The 13,264-nt window shown below is 48.9% G+C and overlaps 1 protein-coding gene and 1 long non-coding RNA gene across 5 annotated transcripts in view; one reads left to right on the top strand and one right to left on the bottom strand.

Moving 5' to 3' along the window:
* Positions 1-12,603, bottom strand: part of LOC122544359 — a 14,903-nt gene extending 2,300 nt beyond the window's left edge. Inside the window, exons 1-2 of the long non-coding RNA XR_006310328.1 lie at positions 12,303-12,603; positions 6,500-6,503 (exon numbers count right to left, since the gene is read on the bottom strand). This is a non-coding gene — a long non-coding RNA (uncharacterized LOC122544359). The remainder of the gene's footprint in view (positions 1-6,499; positions 6,504-12,302) is intronic.
* Positions 1-13,264, top strand: part of LOC122544358 (phosphatidylinositol 4,5-bisphosphate 3-kinase catalytic subunit alpha isoform) — a 75,958-nt gene that overhangs the window by 57,752 nt on the left and 4,942 nt on the right. For all 4 annotated transcript variants that reach the window (XM_043683588.1, XM_043683589.1, XM_043683591.1 and 1 more), the window contains exons 13-19: positions 3,582-3,746; positions 5,535-5,638; positions 6,928-7,099; positions 7,913-8,019; positions 9,131-9,252; positions 10,599-10,677; positions 12,587-12,757. In XM_043683588.1, the coding sequence (XP_043539523.1) occupies positions 3,582-3,746; positions 5,535-5,638; positions 6,928-7,099; positions 7,913-8,019; positions 9,131-9,252; positions 10,599-10,677; positions 12,587-12,757 (920 nt within the window). The remainder of the gene's footprint in view (positions 1-3,581; positions 3,747-5,534; positions 5,639-6,927; positions 7,100-7,912; positions 8,020-9,130; positions 9,253-10,598; positions 10,678-12,586; positions 12,758-13,264) is intronic.

Below are 13,264 nucleotides of genomic sequence, written 5' to 3'. Positions count from 1 at the left end.
AACCCTTTCAAGTTTCACAACATCTTTCCGATAGGAAGGAGACCAGAATTGCACGCAATATTCCAACAGTGGCCTAACCAATGTCCTGTACAGCTGTAACATGACCTCCCAACTCCTGTACTCAATACTCTGACCAATAAAAGAAAGCATACCAAACGCTGCCTTCACTATCCTATCTACCTGTGACTCTACTTTCAAGGAGTTATGAACCTGCACTCCAAGGTCTCTCTGTTCAGCAACACTCCCTATGACCTTACCATTAAGTGTATAAGTCCTGCTAAGATTTGCTTTTCCAAAATGCAGCACCTCGCATTTATCTGAATTAAACTCCATCTGCCACTTCTCGGCCCATTGGCCCATCTAATCAAGATCCTGTTGTAATCTGAGGTAACCTCCTTCGCTGACCACTACACCTCCAATTTTGGTGTCATCTGCAAACTTACTAACTATACCTCTTTATGCTCATATCCAAATCATTTATATAAATGATGAAAAGCAGTGGACCCAGCACCAATCCTTGTGGCACACCACTGGTCACGGGCCTCCAGTCTGAAAAGGTCTATAGTTCCCTGGGTATTCCTTACCACCCTTCTTAAACAGTGGCACCACGTTTGCCAACCTTCAGTCTTCTGGCACCTCACCTGTGACCATCGATCTTACAAATATCTCAGCAAGAGGCCTAGCAATCACTTCCCTAGCTTCCCACAGAGTTCTGGGGTACACCTCATCAGGTCCTGGGGATTTATCCACTTTTATGTATCCAGCACTTCCTCCTCTGTAATATGGACATTTTTCAAGATGTCCCCATCTATTTCCCTACATTCTAAATCTTCCATGTCCTTCTCCACCGTAAACACTGCAAATACTCGTTTAGTATCTCCCTCATCTCCTGCAGCTCCACACAAAGACCACCTTGCTGATCTTTGAGAGGCCCTATTCTCTCTGTAGTTAACCTTTTGTCCTTAATGCATCTGGCAACATCTGTGGAGAGAAAAACATTCAATATTTCAAATGCAGTGTCCCTTCCCCAAAATCCTGGGTGAGTAGATGGTGAATGTTTGGCTGAGAGCACAGACTCTCAAAAAGGATTCACTTGGCACGAATTTTCCATTTTTACCGTCTAGAGGGAACAGGAGACTCTCCTTCAATCACCTCTCTTTAGCAGTTGTAAGCTCTTTCTGTGGTCTCTCTTGTCAGTATCTCAATGTTATTTGCACAAGCTTAAGAGTTGTGAGGTTTCTGATTACTGATACTTTCAGTGTGGTTGACACTTTTATGGACGTGTAGAAACAGCAATGGCACGGTGGGCTCAGTGGTTAGCACTGCTGCCTCTCAGCACCAGGGACCCGGGTTCGATTCCAACCTCGGGCGACTGTCTGTGTGAAGTTTGCACGTTCTCCCCGTGTCTGTGTGGGTTTCCCTCCGGGTGCTCTGGTTTCCTCCCACGGTCCAAAGATGTGCAGGTTAGGGTGGAGTGGCCATGCTAAATTACCCATAGTGCTCAGGGATGTGTAGGTTAGGGTGGAGTGGCCATGAAAAGGTGTCCTGGGATGAGCATGCTAGATAGATTGGCCATGGAAAATGCAGGGTTACATGGATAGGGAGGAAGAGTGAGTCTGGCTGGGATGCTGTTTGGAAGGTCAGCGCAGACTCTTTGGGATGAATGGCCTGCTTCCACGCTGTAGGGAAAGGAGATTTGCGATGGGATGATGGGTTTGTTTTTGTGAAAGTTTCCGTGCATGCCAAGGTTGGATTGATTTGGAGGTGCCGGTGTTGGACTGGGGTGTACAAAGTTAAAAATTTCAACACCAAGTTAGAGTCCAACAGGTTTAATTGGAAGTATTATCTTTCGGGGTACCACTCAATCATCAGGTGGTTGTGTAGAGGGTGAAGGGGTATGGGAGGACAAGGAGTTGACATGGGAGGCATGGAGAACGTTTTCAATGGAACAGCCTTTTCACCCAACTGGGACCATTCCCAGGAGCATGTAGGCTGTATCAATGGGCCAGCTGACCTCCACGACCAGCTCCCCCTGGTGGCTTACTGTGGCTGGTGGCCCCCAGCTCATAGAGTCACAGTCATACAGCACAGAAACAAGAGTCCCAGTCCATGCCAAACATTAATACCAAACTAAACTAGTCCCACCTTCCTGCTCCTGACCCATGTCCTTCCAAACCTTTCCTACTCGCGTATCCATCCAAATATCTTTTAAATGTTGTAATTGTACCCGCATCCTGAGGAAGTTCATTCCATACTCTGTAATTTCGTGTCTTTTGATTAGATTAGATTACTTAGTGTGGAAACAGGCCCTTCAGCCCAACAAGTCCACACCCTCCGAAGAGCAATCCACCCAGACCCATTCCCCTACATTTACTCCTTCACCCAACACTACGGGCAATTTAGCATGGCCAACTCACCTACCCTGCACATCTTTTGGACTGTGGGAGGAAACCCACGCAGACATGGGGAGAATGTGCAAACTCCACAGAGAGAGTTGCCTGAAGCGGGAATTGAACCCGGGTCTCTGAAGCTGTGAGGCCACCCTCTCTCCTCTCTCTCAAAAGTATGCCCCCTAATCTTGAAATACCCCATCCTGGGGTAAAGGCAACTCCCATTAACTATCTATAACCCTCATTGTGTCGTAAAATTCTGTCAGATCACCTCTCAACCTCCTACACTCCAATGGGAAAACGTCCTAGCCTTTTCTTTATAACTCGAACATTCTGTACCCAGCAGCATCCTGGTAAGTCTCTTCTGAACCCCCTCCATCTTAATATCCTTGTTATAACTGGGCAACCAGAACTGCAGAAGGGGCCTCACCGAAGCATGACGTCCCATCTCCTGTACTCCAAGGACTGAGCAATGAAGGCAAGCGCACCTTAACCACTCTGTTTAGACGTAACACAAACTTCAAAGAATTGTCTACCTGAGCCCCATTATCTCTCTGTTCTACAACACTACCCAAGGCCCCACTTTTAATTGTATAAGTCCTGCCCTTGTTCGTTTTGCCAAAATGCAACAGCTTGCATTTGTCAGAATTAAACTCCATCTGCCGCTTTTCAGCCCGTTGACCCGTTTCATTAAGATCCCCTCCTAATCTTAGAAAGCCTTCCTTGTCCCCATTATGCCACCAGTTTCGGTATTGTCCACAAACTTACGAACCATGTCTTCTATGTTCTCACCTAAATCACACACAAAAGTGGACGCTGTAGTGATCCCTGTGGAACACCACCCGTGACAGGCCTGCAGTACATAAAGCAACCCTCCTCCTCCAGTTTTATCTCCTGCCGTTAGGCCCATTTTGTATCCAGTTGGCAAGCTCACTCTGAATCCCATGTGACCTAACTTTATTGACTAGTCTGCCATGTGGAACCTTGTCAAAGGCTTTACTAAAGTCCAAGTAAACAACATGTCTGATCTGATTGTGACCTCGGAAGCAAATGAGTTAGGATACAGACCACTCCAGGGGGGCTAGGTTTTGGGACATCCCTCCTCTGGTGATTCTTAATGTCTGACTGCAGCTTCTTTCGGTCTCGGTCCCTCTCTCTGTCTCTGTGTCACTCTCTCGGTCTCTTCCCCAGATGTACTGCCTGCTGAAAGACTGGCCGCTTATTAAACCAGAGCAGGCACTTGAGCTGCTGGACTGCAACTTCCCTGACCCAGTGGTGCGAGAGTTTGCAGTGAAGTGTTTGGTTAAAGGGCTGTCCGATGATCGTCTCTCACAGTACCTCATCCAACTGGTTCAAGTAAGTTTCCCTTATGATCTGCAATTTTTGTCTCTCAAATAGCTAGCCTCTGCAGTTTGATCTCTCGTCGTTAATGCACCCTTCACAAAATCATTTAGGGCTATGTATCCCTCTATGGTTTGCATTGTGTTCTGACTGTAATTAAAAGGGTACACTGCTGGGTGAGCCCCACTAGCGTCCTAGAGATGTACAGCATGGAAGCAGACCCTTCGGTCCCACTCATTCATGCCGACCAGATATCCCAAATTCATCTCGTCTCATTGGCCCATATCCCTCCAAACCTTTCCTATTCATATACCCATCCTGATGCCTTTTAAATGATGTAATTGTACCAGCCTCCACCACATCCTCTGGCAGCTCATTCCGTACATGCACAACCCTCTGCTTGGAAAAGTTGACCTTTACGTCCCTTTTAAATCTTTCCCCTCTCACCCTAAACCTATGTCCTCTAGTTCTGGACTCCTCCACCCCAGGAAAAAGACAGTTTCTATTTATCCCATCTATGCCCCTCATGATTTTATAAACCTCTATAAAGTCACCCCTCAGCCTCCGACACTCCAGGGCAAACTACTCCAGCCTGTTCAGCCTCTCCCTATATCTCAAATCCTCCAACCCTGGCAACATCCTTGTAAATCTTTTCTGAACCCTTTCAAGTTTCACAACATGTTTCTGATAGGAAGGAGACCAGAATTGCACGCAATATTCCAACCGTGGCCTAACCAATGTCCATTTTTTTTTTCAGAAAAAGTCAATTGGGGAAAATGCCTCAATGGGTCAAGGGCTCACACTGAGAGGATGTTCTTTGAAGGAATGACCTCTCCCAGTTCAGTCGACTCCCTGTCAGGGCAGTTGTCAGCAATTAGAATCAATGAGATGTTTAAATCCACCCCCTCTTCCGATGGCACGTCAATTAGACGCGGATCTCTCTTTTAGATGCATGTTTTGAGTTTGAGGATACTTCCTTATGGTTCCCAGAAGATGCTTTACTAAGAGAGGTCTGTGTTAGCTTGTCCTGCTGTTCAAGGGTTTGTTTTGGAGAAGTAGAAAGAGGTTTATTTTTACAGCTAAATTCTTGGAGGTTAGTTCCTTCAACTGACACAGCAAGGTGTGTACTGAACATAAAGTTTAAAAGGCTGTTGAGTCATAGAATCCCTACCGAGTGAAAGCAAGCTGTTTGGCCTATCGAGTCCACACTGACCCTCTGAAGAGCATCCTACCCAGATCCACCCCCCCTGTCCCATCCCTGTAACTCTGCATTTCCCATGGCCAACCCACCTAGCCTCTACATCCCTAGACACTATATGGGCAATTTCTCATGGCCAATCCACCCCAACCTGTACATCTTTGGGCAGTGGGAGGAAGCCCACGCAGTTACCTGAGGCTGGAATTGATCCTGGGTCCCTGGCGCTGTTAGGCAGCAGTGCTAACCACTGAGCCACTAGACTACTATCAACACAGGCCCCATCTCTTCCACACCAAAGCTTTCAGCCATGAACCAACCTGTTATCTCCTTAAAAGCTTTGCTCATCTGCTGTCCTAAGTTACTGACCGCCACCAAGATGGCTAACAGCTCTCATTTCCAAGAAATCCCATGGCAAAATCCTTTGTTTTAAAAAAAAAATTCTGCATGTTCAACAGTTCCCAATTCCAGTTCCACATTCCATAAAAATGCATTTGTATTGCCAACATTGGTAGACAGTGCGTTGGGGAGGCGGTGGTTAGTTGAGCTGTGGTTTGTGAGCCTGTTTTTGCACCATCTTGTCTCACTGTGTCTGGGTTTCTCTGCAGGTCCTGAAATACGAACAGTATCTGGACAACCCACTGGGGAGGTTCCTGCTAAAGAAAGCCTTGACCAACCAGAGGATAGGTCACTTCTTCTTCTGGCATCTTAAGTGAGTGTCTGACCACCCCTCTCCCCCTCCAGGAGCCGTGGGGATTTGTCCCCACGCTGGGTCCACGACTGAGCTGCCTCCAATGGAAGTGAAACAACTCCGAATCACGACAGGGGAGGTGATGGTCCAGTGGTATTATCACTAGACTATTAATCCAGAGAGCTAGGTAATATCCTGAGGACCTGGGTTCAAATCCTGCCATGGCAAATGGCGGAATTTGAATTCAATAAAAAATCTGGCGTTGAGTCTAATGATCACCATGAATCCATTGGTTTTTCCAATAATTGACCATCTCGATCACTAACATCCTTTAGGGAAGGAAACTGCCATCCTTACTAGGGTCTGAACTACAGATAATGTGTTGGCTCTTAAACCACCCTCTGGACAATTAGGGATTGGGCAATAAATGCTGGGCCCAGCCAGTGACTCCGTCATCCCGTGAATGAATGAATTAAAAACTAATTTGTTGTCATGTGGTAGCGCAGAACTGGAGGAGTGCTTTTTTAAAAAAAAAAAGGAGCCCTGGTATTGAGGCAGCGTCGCACTTGTCAGGACAGGTTTGCAAGAATGCCAAATCTCAAGGGGAATGATAATTTGTACTGAATTAGAGAGTGCATGCTGGTTGGTAGCTTGATCGACTGCATTTTTTTGCTAAGGCAGTATAAATTGCTCACTTGGAGATTTGATACCCTTCCTATTCTACTCTGATGAATACAATGCAGATAAACTACGGTACTATCTCATGGAAAGATTTATTCATGGCATGCAGATGTCACTGGTTGAGCCAGCATTTATTGCCTGTTCCTAGTGGCCCTTGAGGAAGTGATGGTGAGGTGCCTTCTTGAACCACGGTAGACCCACTGTGCTATTGGGGAGGGAATTCCAGGATTTTGACCCCAGCGACACGGAAACATATCAGCCCTTCCTTCAAATTTAGGAATGGGAGTGGCTCAGAGGGGAATTTGCAGGTGGTCGTGGGTCCCAGGTATCTGCTGTTCTCATCCTTCTGGATGGAAGTGGTCATGGGTTTGGAAGAGGCCGTCTGAGGATCTTTGAATTCCTGCAGTGCGTCATGTGGACGGTATTGAGCATCAGTGGTGAATGTTTGTGGACGTGGTGCCAGTCAAGTGAGGGGCCGCGTTGTCCTGCGTGGTGTGGAGTGCCGTTGGGGCTGGGGTGTGGGAAATGGTGATGGAGGTTCCTTCCACTATGGCCTGTGTTCACAGAACTCGGTGCATGTTGGGCCAGAAGCGATCCTGACTCCCCCTCCTCCCTCATCACCTCCACAGGTCGGAAATGCACAACAAGACGGTGAGCCAGAGGTTCGGCCTGCTGCTGGAGTCTTTCTGCCGAGCGTGTGGCATGTACCTGAAGCATCTCATTCGGCAGGTGGAAGCCATGGAGAAACTCATCAACCTGACAGACATCCTCAAGCAAGAAAAAAAAGACGAGACCCAGAAGGTAATGCTGCTCCAGCTAAATCTTTTGGCTCCTCCCGAGCAGCCCCCTTCCAGGCAGTGACTTGTCTCCGGTTCCCTCCTCCATCAGGATGGCCCAGCCTTGGAGAAAGCAAGAAGGCGATTTTACTGGAAGGGGGGGGGGGGGGGGGTCGCGAGGCGTTTTGGGTTACGGACTGGATAAACTGGGATTGCTCTCCTCGGAGCGCAGGAGGTTTAAGGGGAAGATTTGGTTACGTGATCACGAGAAACAGGAGCAGGAGCCGACCATTCGGCCCATCTAGCCTAGCGCCCATCCAGTACTATCACGGCTGATCTTGGGTTTCTCGTCTGCTCCCGGTATCCCCTTGAGATCTGTGATCCCAAGCTTATGTTGAACCTTGGAATCCCTGACCGAGAGAATTCCAAAGGTGCACCACCCTCTAAGTGAGGGCTTTGCACCTCTTTCTCCCTCCCTCTTTCTTCACACTACCCCCCACACACACTCTCCACTGTTCCTGCACAATCGTGCAGTACTGACCGGGATTAGCTTGTCGGGTGAGCAGAAATACGACGGCTGAAATTTGGCGTAGGAAACATAGCAGGCGGCAAAATGCAAGTGGTGCAGGATCTTTGAGGATAGTTTGCTCACAATTGGAGGAGGAGTGAGTGAGAGTGGTGGGGGGGGGGTTGGCGGTAATCAGATAGCCCCTTCAGTAGACTGATTGACCCAACAGCCTCTTGTTCAGGGTCTCTTTCAGTGCGATGAAGGACCGTGCACTGTTCACTGAGCTGCAGCGCTGATGGTGTCTCATCGCTATCTCTCCTCTCGCTCCAGATGCAGATGAAATTCCTGGTGGAGCAGATGAGTCGTCCGGATTACATGGAGGCTCTCCAAGGATTTATCTGTCCGCTCAACCCTGTGCACCAACTAGGCAACCTGAGGTAAACCTGCATCCCTGCCCTTCCCTTCCTCCCAACCTGATGTCTGCACTCTGGAGTTCTGGCCTTCAATGAGGGCTCCCGCTCGAGTTGGTTGTCTGATGTGTGTTGCAGCGTGATGTGTGCATCCCCAGTTACTGTGTGGAGAGGGGTGTCACCCTGGAATAGGCACTTGGTGGCCAGTGGGCACCACGGGAGCTGGAGTGCCTGACCTCTGTGTGCAAAATGTACATTTTAGAATTGAGCTTATTGTCACATGTACTCTGATACAGATCTTACTGTAATACGACAGCTGTGTTCCTCTGCAACATCAGGCTCTTGAAAATTGTGCTATGGAAAATAGTTTTAGAAAACCAGGCTGTAGAAGATCATTATACCCGTTCAGTAGAAAGTTCACATTATCCAAACTGTGCCCATAATTCGTTAGTTGCGTTACGGCCAATACACGCTGACAAAATGAGCGTTATAGCAGAATTGTCACCACATGCAGCGCCTCTTGGGTACCTAAACAGATTGTGTACAAAAATAGAGAGCCAAAGAGAAGAGTTAAAAGTTCTTCATAGCGTGAATTAGGAAGATAAAGAAATAAAGTTAAAAGAGAAATGCTACAGTCCTTCCTACAGCCGAGGGTCTCTGCACGCTATGGGCTTTCCACCCGTGGTCTCGCTCTCCCCACACTGCCGGGCTTGTGATCTGTTGATAGGCTGACCACACTGGGCCCCAGGCTGCCCAGCTCAGGCCTACTGGCCCCCTCCCAGTGACCACTGGCCCCCGCACTCAGCTGCTGTGGCTCCTCCACTCTTCACAAGCCAAGGTAGGTTTTCGTAAAGAAAAACTCACAAAGGAAAGGGACAAACATTCGGACTGAAAGGAGAATCCCTCAGGCTGATCCCAGACATTGCTTACTCCGCTGGCGCCAATTTGGATTTTAAATTGAGTTGCTCGGTTAACTCTGTCAATGAGCCAGCCTTTCGATGGAAAGGATTCTTCTCTAGGTTCGTAAATCCTCAGCTGCCACAGGATTCACTTCACCCAGGGGCGGCTCTACATTGGGCCGTGCTATAAAATCGTGGTCTCGGTCCGATTCTGAATCGTCACTGTTTTGTGTTCTCAGACTGGAGGAGTGTAGGATCATGTCCTCGGCGAAACGGCCCCTTTGGCTGAACTGGGAAAACCCCGACATCATGTCAGAGCTCCTCTTCACCAACAACGAGATCATCTTCAAGAACGGGGATGGTGAGCTCTCACACCCCAGCATCTGTCTCTCTCTCTCTCTCTCACTCTCTTTGCCCTCACTCATACATATTCTCTCTCCCCTCCCTCCTCCTCTCTCCCCCACCCTCTCCCTCCTCCTCCTCCTCTTCCCCTCTCCCTCTCCCTCTCCCTCTCCGAAGGTCACTGGTTTGACACTGTGGATCCCCCAACAGTCCTGCAGCACCCAGGGGGCTGCCTCTTGGTGAGAAGTTGAACAGTGGAGTCTGCCTAGCACCTCCCCATCCCGTTCCCAGTCATTCCTCACCACAACCAAAATCACTTGTATGCACTTGAGACATGTGCGTACACAGAGGCACACACATACGTGTGCGCACAGAGACATGAGCGAAAAATTACGATCTTGACCCTTAAGTTTCTGTGGGAGCTTGCTATACGTTTTCTACATTTCAACAACAATTTCACCTCTCTTCCCCTCCCTCCCCTCCCAAAAAAGGAAGCGCTTCATTGGCTGTAAAGAGCTTTGAGATATCTTACAGGTTGGGGAAAGGCGCTAGTCAAATTCAAATCTTCCCCATCAGAGGTGCACAATGGTATTTGCAAGCAATTTGTTTTGTTGAATGAGATTCTAGGGCTAGCAGGGAAATGAAGGGCAGAGAGAACAGGAGAGGAGGGCATTCCTGTTTTGTACCAAGGTGTGAAATTGTGAACATGACACACAGAGACACACCACACACCTCCCCAATATTCTCCACCCAGTGTCGATCAGGGATTTGCTTTTTAACTGGCTGCATACTCAGTGTGTACTCCTTGTTCGATCTCTGGCTCCATATCCTCCTGTTCCAGGCTACCCATCGCTTCTTGTACCTTATTTGGCTTTTTCTGCCCCATGTGGAATTAGGGCAGCACAATGGCTCGGTGATTAACACATGGCACCAGGGATCGGGGTTCGATTCCCGCTCCTGGCGACTGTGTGTGTGTGTGTGTGTGTGTGTGTGGAGTTTGCACATTCTCCCCGTGTCTGTGTGGGTTTCCTCCAAAGATGCACAGATTAGGGTGGATTAGGGTGGTAAGAAAACAGGGTTGGGTCTGGGTGGGAAGCTCTTTAGAGGGTCAGTGTGGACTTGATGGGCTGAGTGGCCTGCTCCCACACTGTAGGGATTCTGATTCGGGTGCCCCCTGACATTTGCTGCTCCGATTCGCTGTCAGAAGTTTACCCCATCCCGACAATCCTGTTGTTATCTGTTACATCCTTTTGAGTCTAGCCCCACACCCGAAAGACACATTCGGTCTCAACGTGTCTTTTCTCGAGCAATGGGGATGTTGCCTCAAATAATGAGGAGTTCTATAACCAGCTGTATCTCTTGTAGATCTGCGACAGGATATGCTGACCCTGCAAATCATTCGAATCATGGAGAATATTTGGCAAAATCAGGGCCTGGATCTCCGGTACGTACCGAATAGTCTGCTGTTCACAGGCTAGCACAACCCTCTCTGCAGTTCAGTCGATATAATACTCCGGTAAAATGTGCACACACACACACACTCACACGCGCGCGTGCGCGCACACACTGACTGATGCTACTGTATGCTGCATGGCCATTGATTCTTGCCTGATGCTGGGTGGAATGTAATGGGTTCAAGCTAACTGCAGGGGGCAGGATTTTCTCCTCCACCTCGTGAGCCTGGTCATTGTCAACTCGGGTGCTCTCTTCAAAGACGTGAACCAATGAGAAGCCTTTCCTCGTGTAGCTCTCCAAAGTAGGCAAGAGAGGGGGAGCATCGAGACAGATACATCCTCCCTTGAAATTTATAAAATTTAAGCCAAAGGTGACCGGACCCACGAGGTTGGACAGTAAGGGACAGAGGCTTATCCCGTACCCAGGGGAGAGGCCTAAAAATGTTCAGGCGCTCCACCCAGCCCTGACGTGGCACTGTGACAATAATCGAAGGTTCAGAGCACCTTTCACATCACTATTCGAACAACGGTTGGCCAAAATATTGTGTCCCAGCTGTCCAGCGATGGAAACCTCACTGGCTATGGAAACTCAGGAGTAGGCCATCTGACCTCTCAAGTCCCCTTCACCGTGCAGTCAGAACATGGCTTATCTTGTTCATGGACTCAGATCCACTTGCTCACCCGCTCACCGTCACCCTTGACTGTGCAACCAGGAGGGTGCTGGTGGACACTGTGCGCCCATTCTCCAAGCATGTAACCACACAAGAGGGGCGGTGGGTAAAATCCCCTGACGAAAGGGCAACGTTCCAAAAGCTTGTGATTTCAAATAAACCTGTTGGACTATAACGTGTCATGTGACTTCTCACTAAAATGCTTTACTCATCCAGCACAGAAACAACCCTTCAGCCCAACCAGTCCATGCTGACCATATCCTAAGCTAAACCACTCCCACCTGCCTGCTCCCGGACCATATCCCGCCAAACCTTCTCTATTCATGTATTCATCCAAACTGTAACTGTCCCCGCATCTCCCACTTCCTCAGGAAGTTCGCAAACCACTCTGTGTAGAGAAAATTGCCCCTCGTATTCTTTTATAAATCTTTCTCTCAACTTAAAAATACACCCCCTCGTCTTGAAATCCCCCCCACCCACCCTAGGGATAGACACCTGACATTCACCTTAGCTACGCCCCTCATGATTTTATGAATCTCTATAAGGTCACCCCTCTACGCTCCAGTGAAAACAGTCCCAGCCTATCCAGCCTCTCCTTATAACTCGACCCCTCCACTCCTGACAACATCCCAGTAAATCTCTTCTGAACCCCCTCCAGTTTGATAATATCCTTCCTATAACAGGGCGATCAAAACAGGACACAGTATGCCAATCAATACCCTCCACCTGTTTACCTGAAGCTTTAACAGTGCAGAACTTTTGGTCTGTCGTCTTTGGGTCCCCCTCTCGTCTTTCGGTCCCTCGGTCTGTGTGTGTGTGTGTGTCTGTCTGATGTTAATGGTGGCCATAGACTCATGGGTCTGTTTCCATGCTGTACATTTCTTTCGGTCCAACCCGTCTATGCCGACCAGATTTCCCAACCCAATCTGGCCCCATTTGCCAACATTTGCTGCTCAGACTGGCCCAGAGTCACCATAAAATGCTTCAATGTATCACAACTGGAGAATTAAAAATTTAGCCAAACTACAAAGCTGCCTTGGGTTTTGTTCCTACGTAACTCTGTTGCTCCAACCAGAGACATCAGCAAAGCTGATACAGGTCGTTCTGCTTTTATAAGTGCGGATTTGCGATTGATGAATTGGGGGCATTGTTGCTGAAGTGCAAACTTTTAAATCACGTGTTGGCTGTGACACGATTGCATCTCCTGTTGATGATCTGCTTGCTGCAGGATGCTGCCCTATGGCTGCCTGTCGATAGGTGACTGTGTGGGTCTGATCGAGGCTGTCAGGAGTTCCCACACCATCATGCAGATTCAGTGCAAGGGTGGCTTGAAGGGCGCTCTGCAATTCAACAGCCACACGCTGCACCAGTGGCTGAAGGACAAGAACAAAGGAGAGGCGTAAGTCCTGTTTTCTGATCCTCCCTCCCTCCCTCGCTCCCGCACATCTGGGCCAGCCCGGGAGGTATGGGGATGTCTGTGTCGGTGTTGTCAGGTGGTCACTGCAGGCAAGCTCAGGGTGAGCTGCAGGAGCTGATGTAGACCATTCGGCCCATTGGGTTCTGCTTCACTATTCGACAAGATCGTGCTCGTCCTTTGGGACGGCACGGTGGCTCAGTGGTTAGCACTGTTGCCTCACGGCGCCAGGGACCCAGTTTCAATTCCAGCCTCTGGCAACTGTGCAAGACCCATACAGACATTCTCTGCGTGGGTTTCCTCTGGGTGCTCCGATTTCCTCCCATGGTCCAGAAATGTGCAGGTTAGGGTGGATTGGCCATGCTAAATTACCCATAGTGCCCAGGGATGTGCAGGTTAGGGTGGATTGGCCGTGCTAAATTACCCATAGTGCCCAGGGATGTGCAGGTTAGGGTGGATTGGCCGTGCTAAATTACCCATAGTACCCAGGGA

This window comes from Chiloscyllium plagiosum, chromosome 48 (genome assembly GCF_004010195.1).
Source record: "Chiloscyllium plagiosum isolate BGI_BamShark_2017 chromosome 48, ASM401019v2, whole genome shotgun sequence".
Classification (NCBI taxonomy): Eukaryota; Metazoa; Chordata; class Chondrichthyes; order Orectolobiformes; family Hemiscylliidae; genus Chiloscyllium; species Chiloscyllium plagiosum.
The sequence above is the reverse complement of the archived record's forward strand: the minus strand, read 5'-3'. Positions and strand labels throughout refer to the sequence as shown.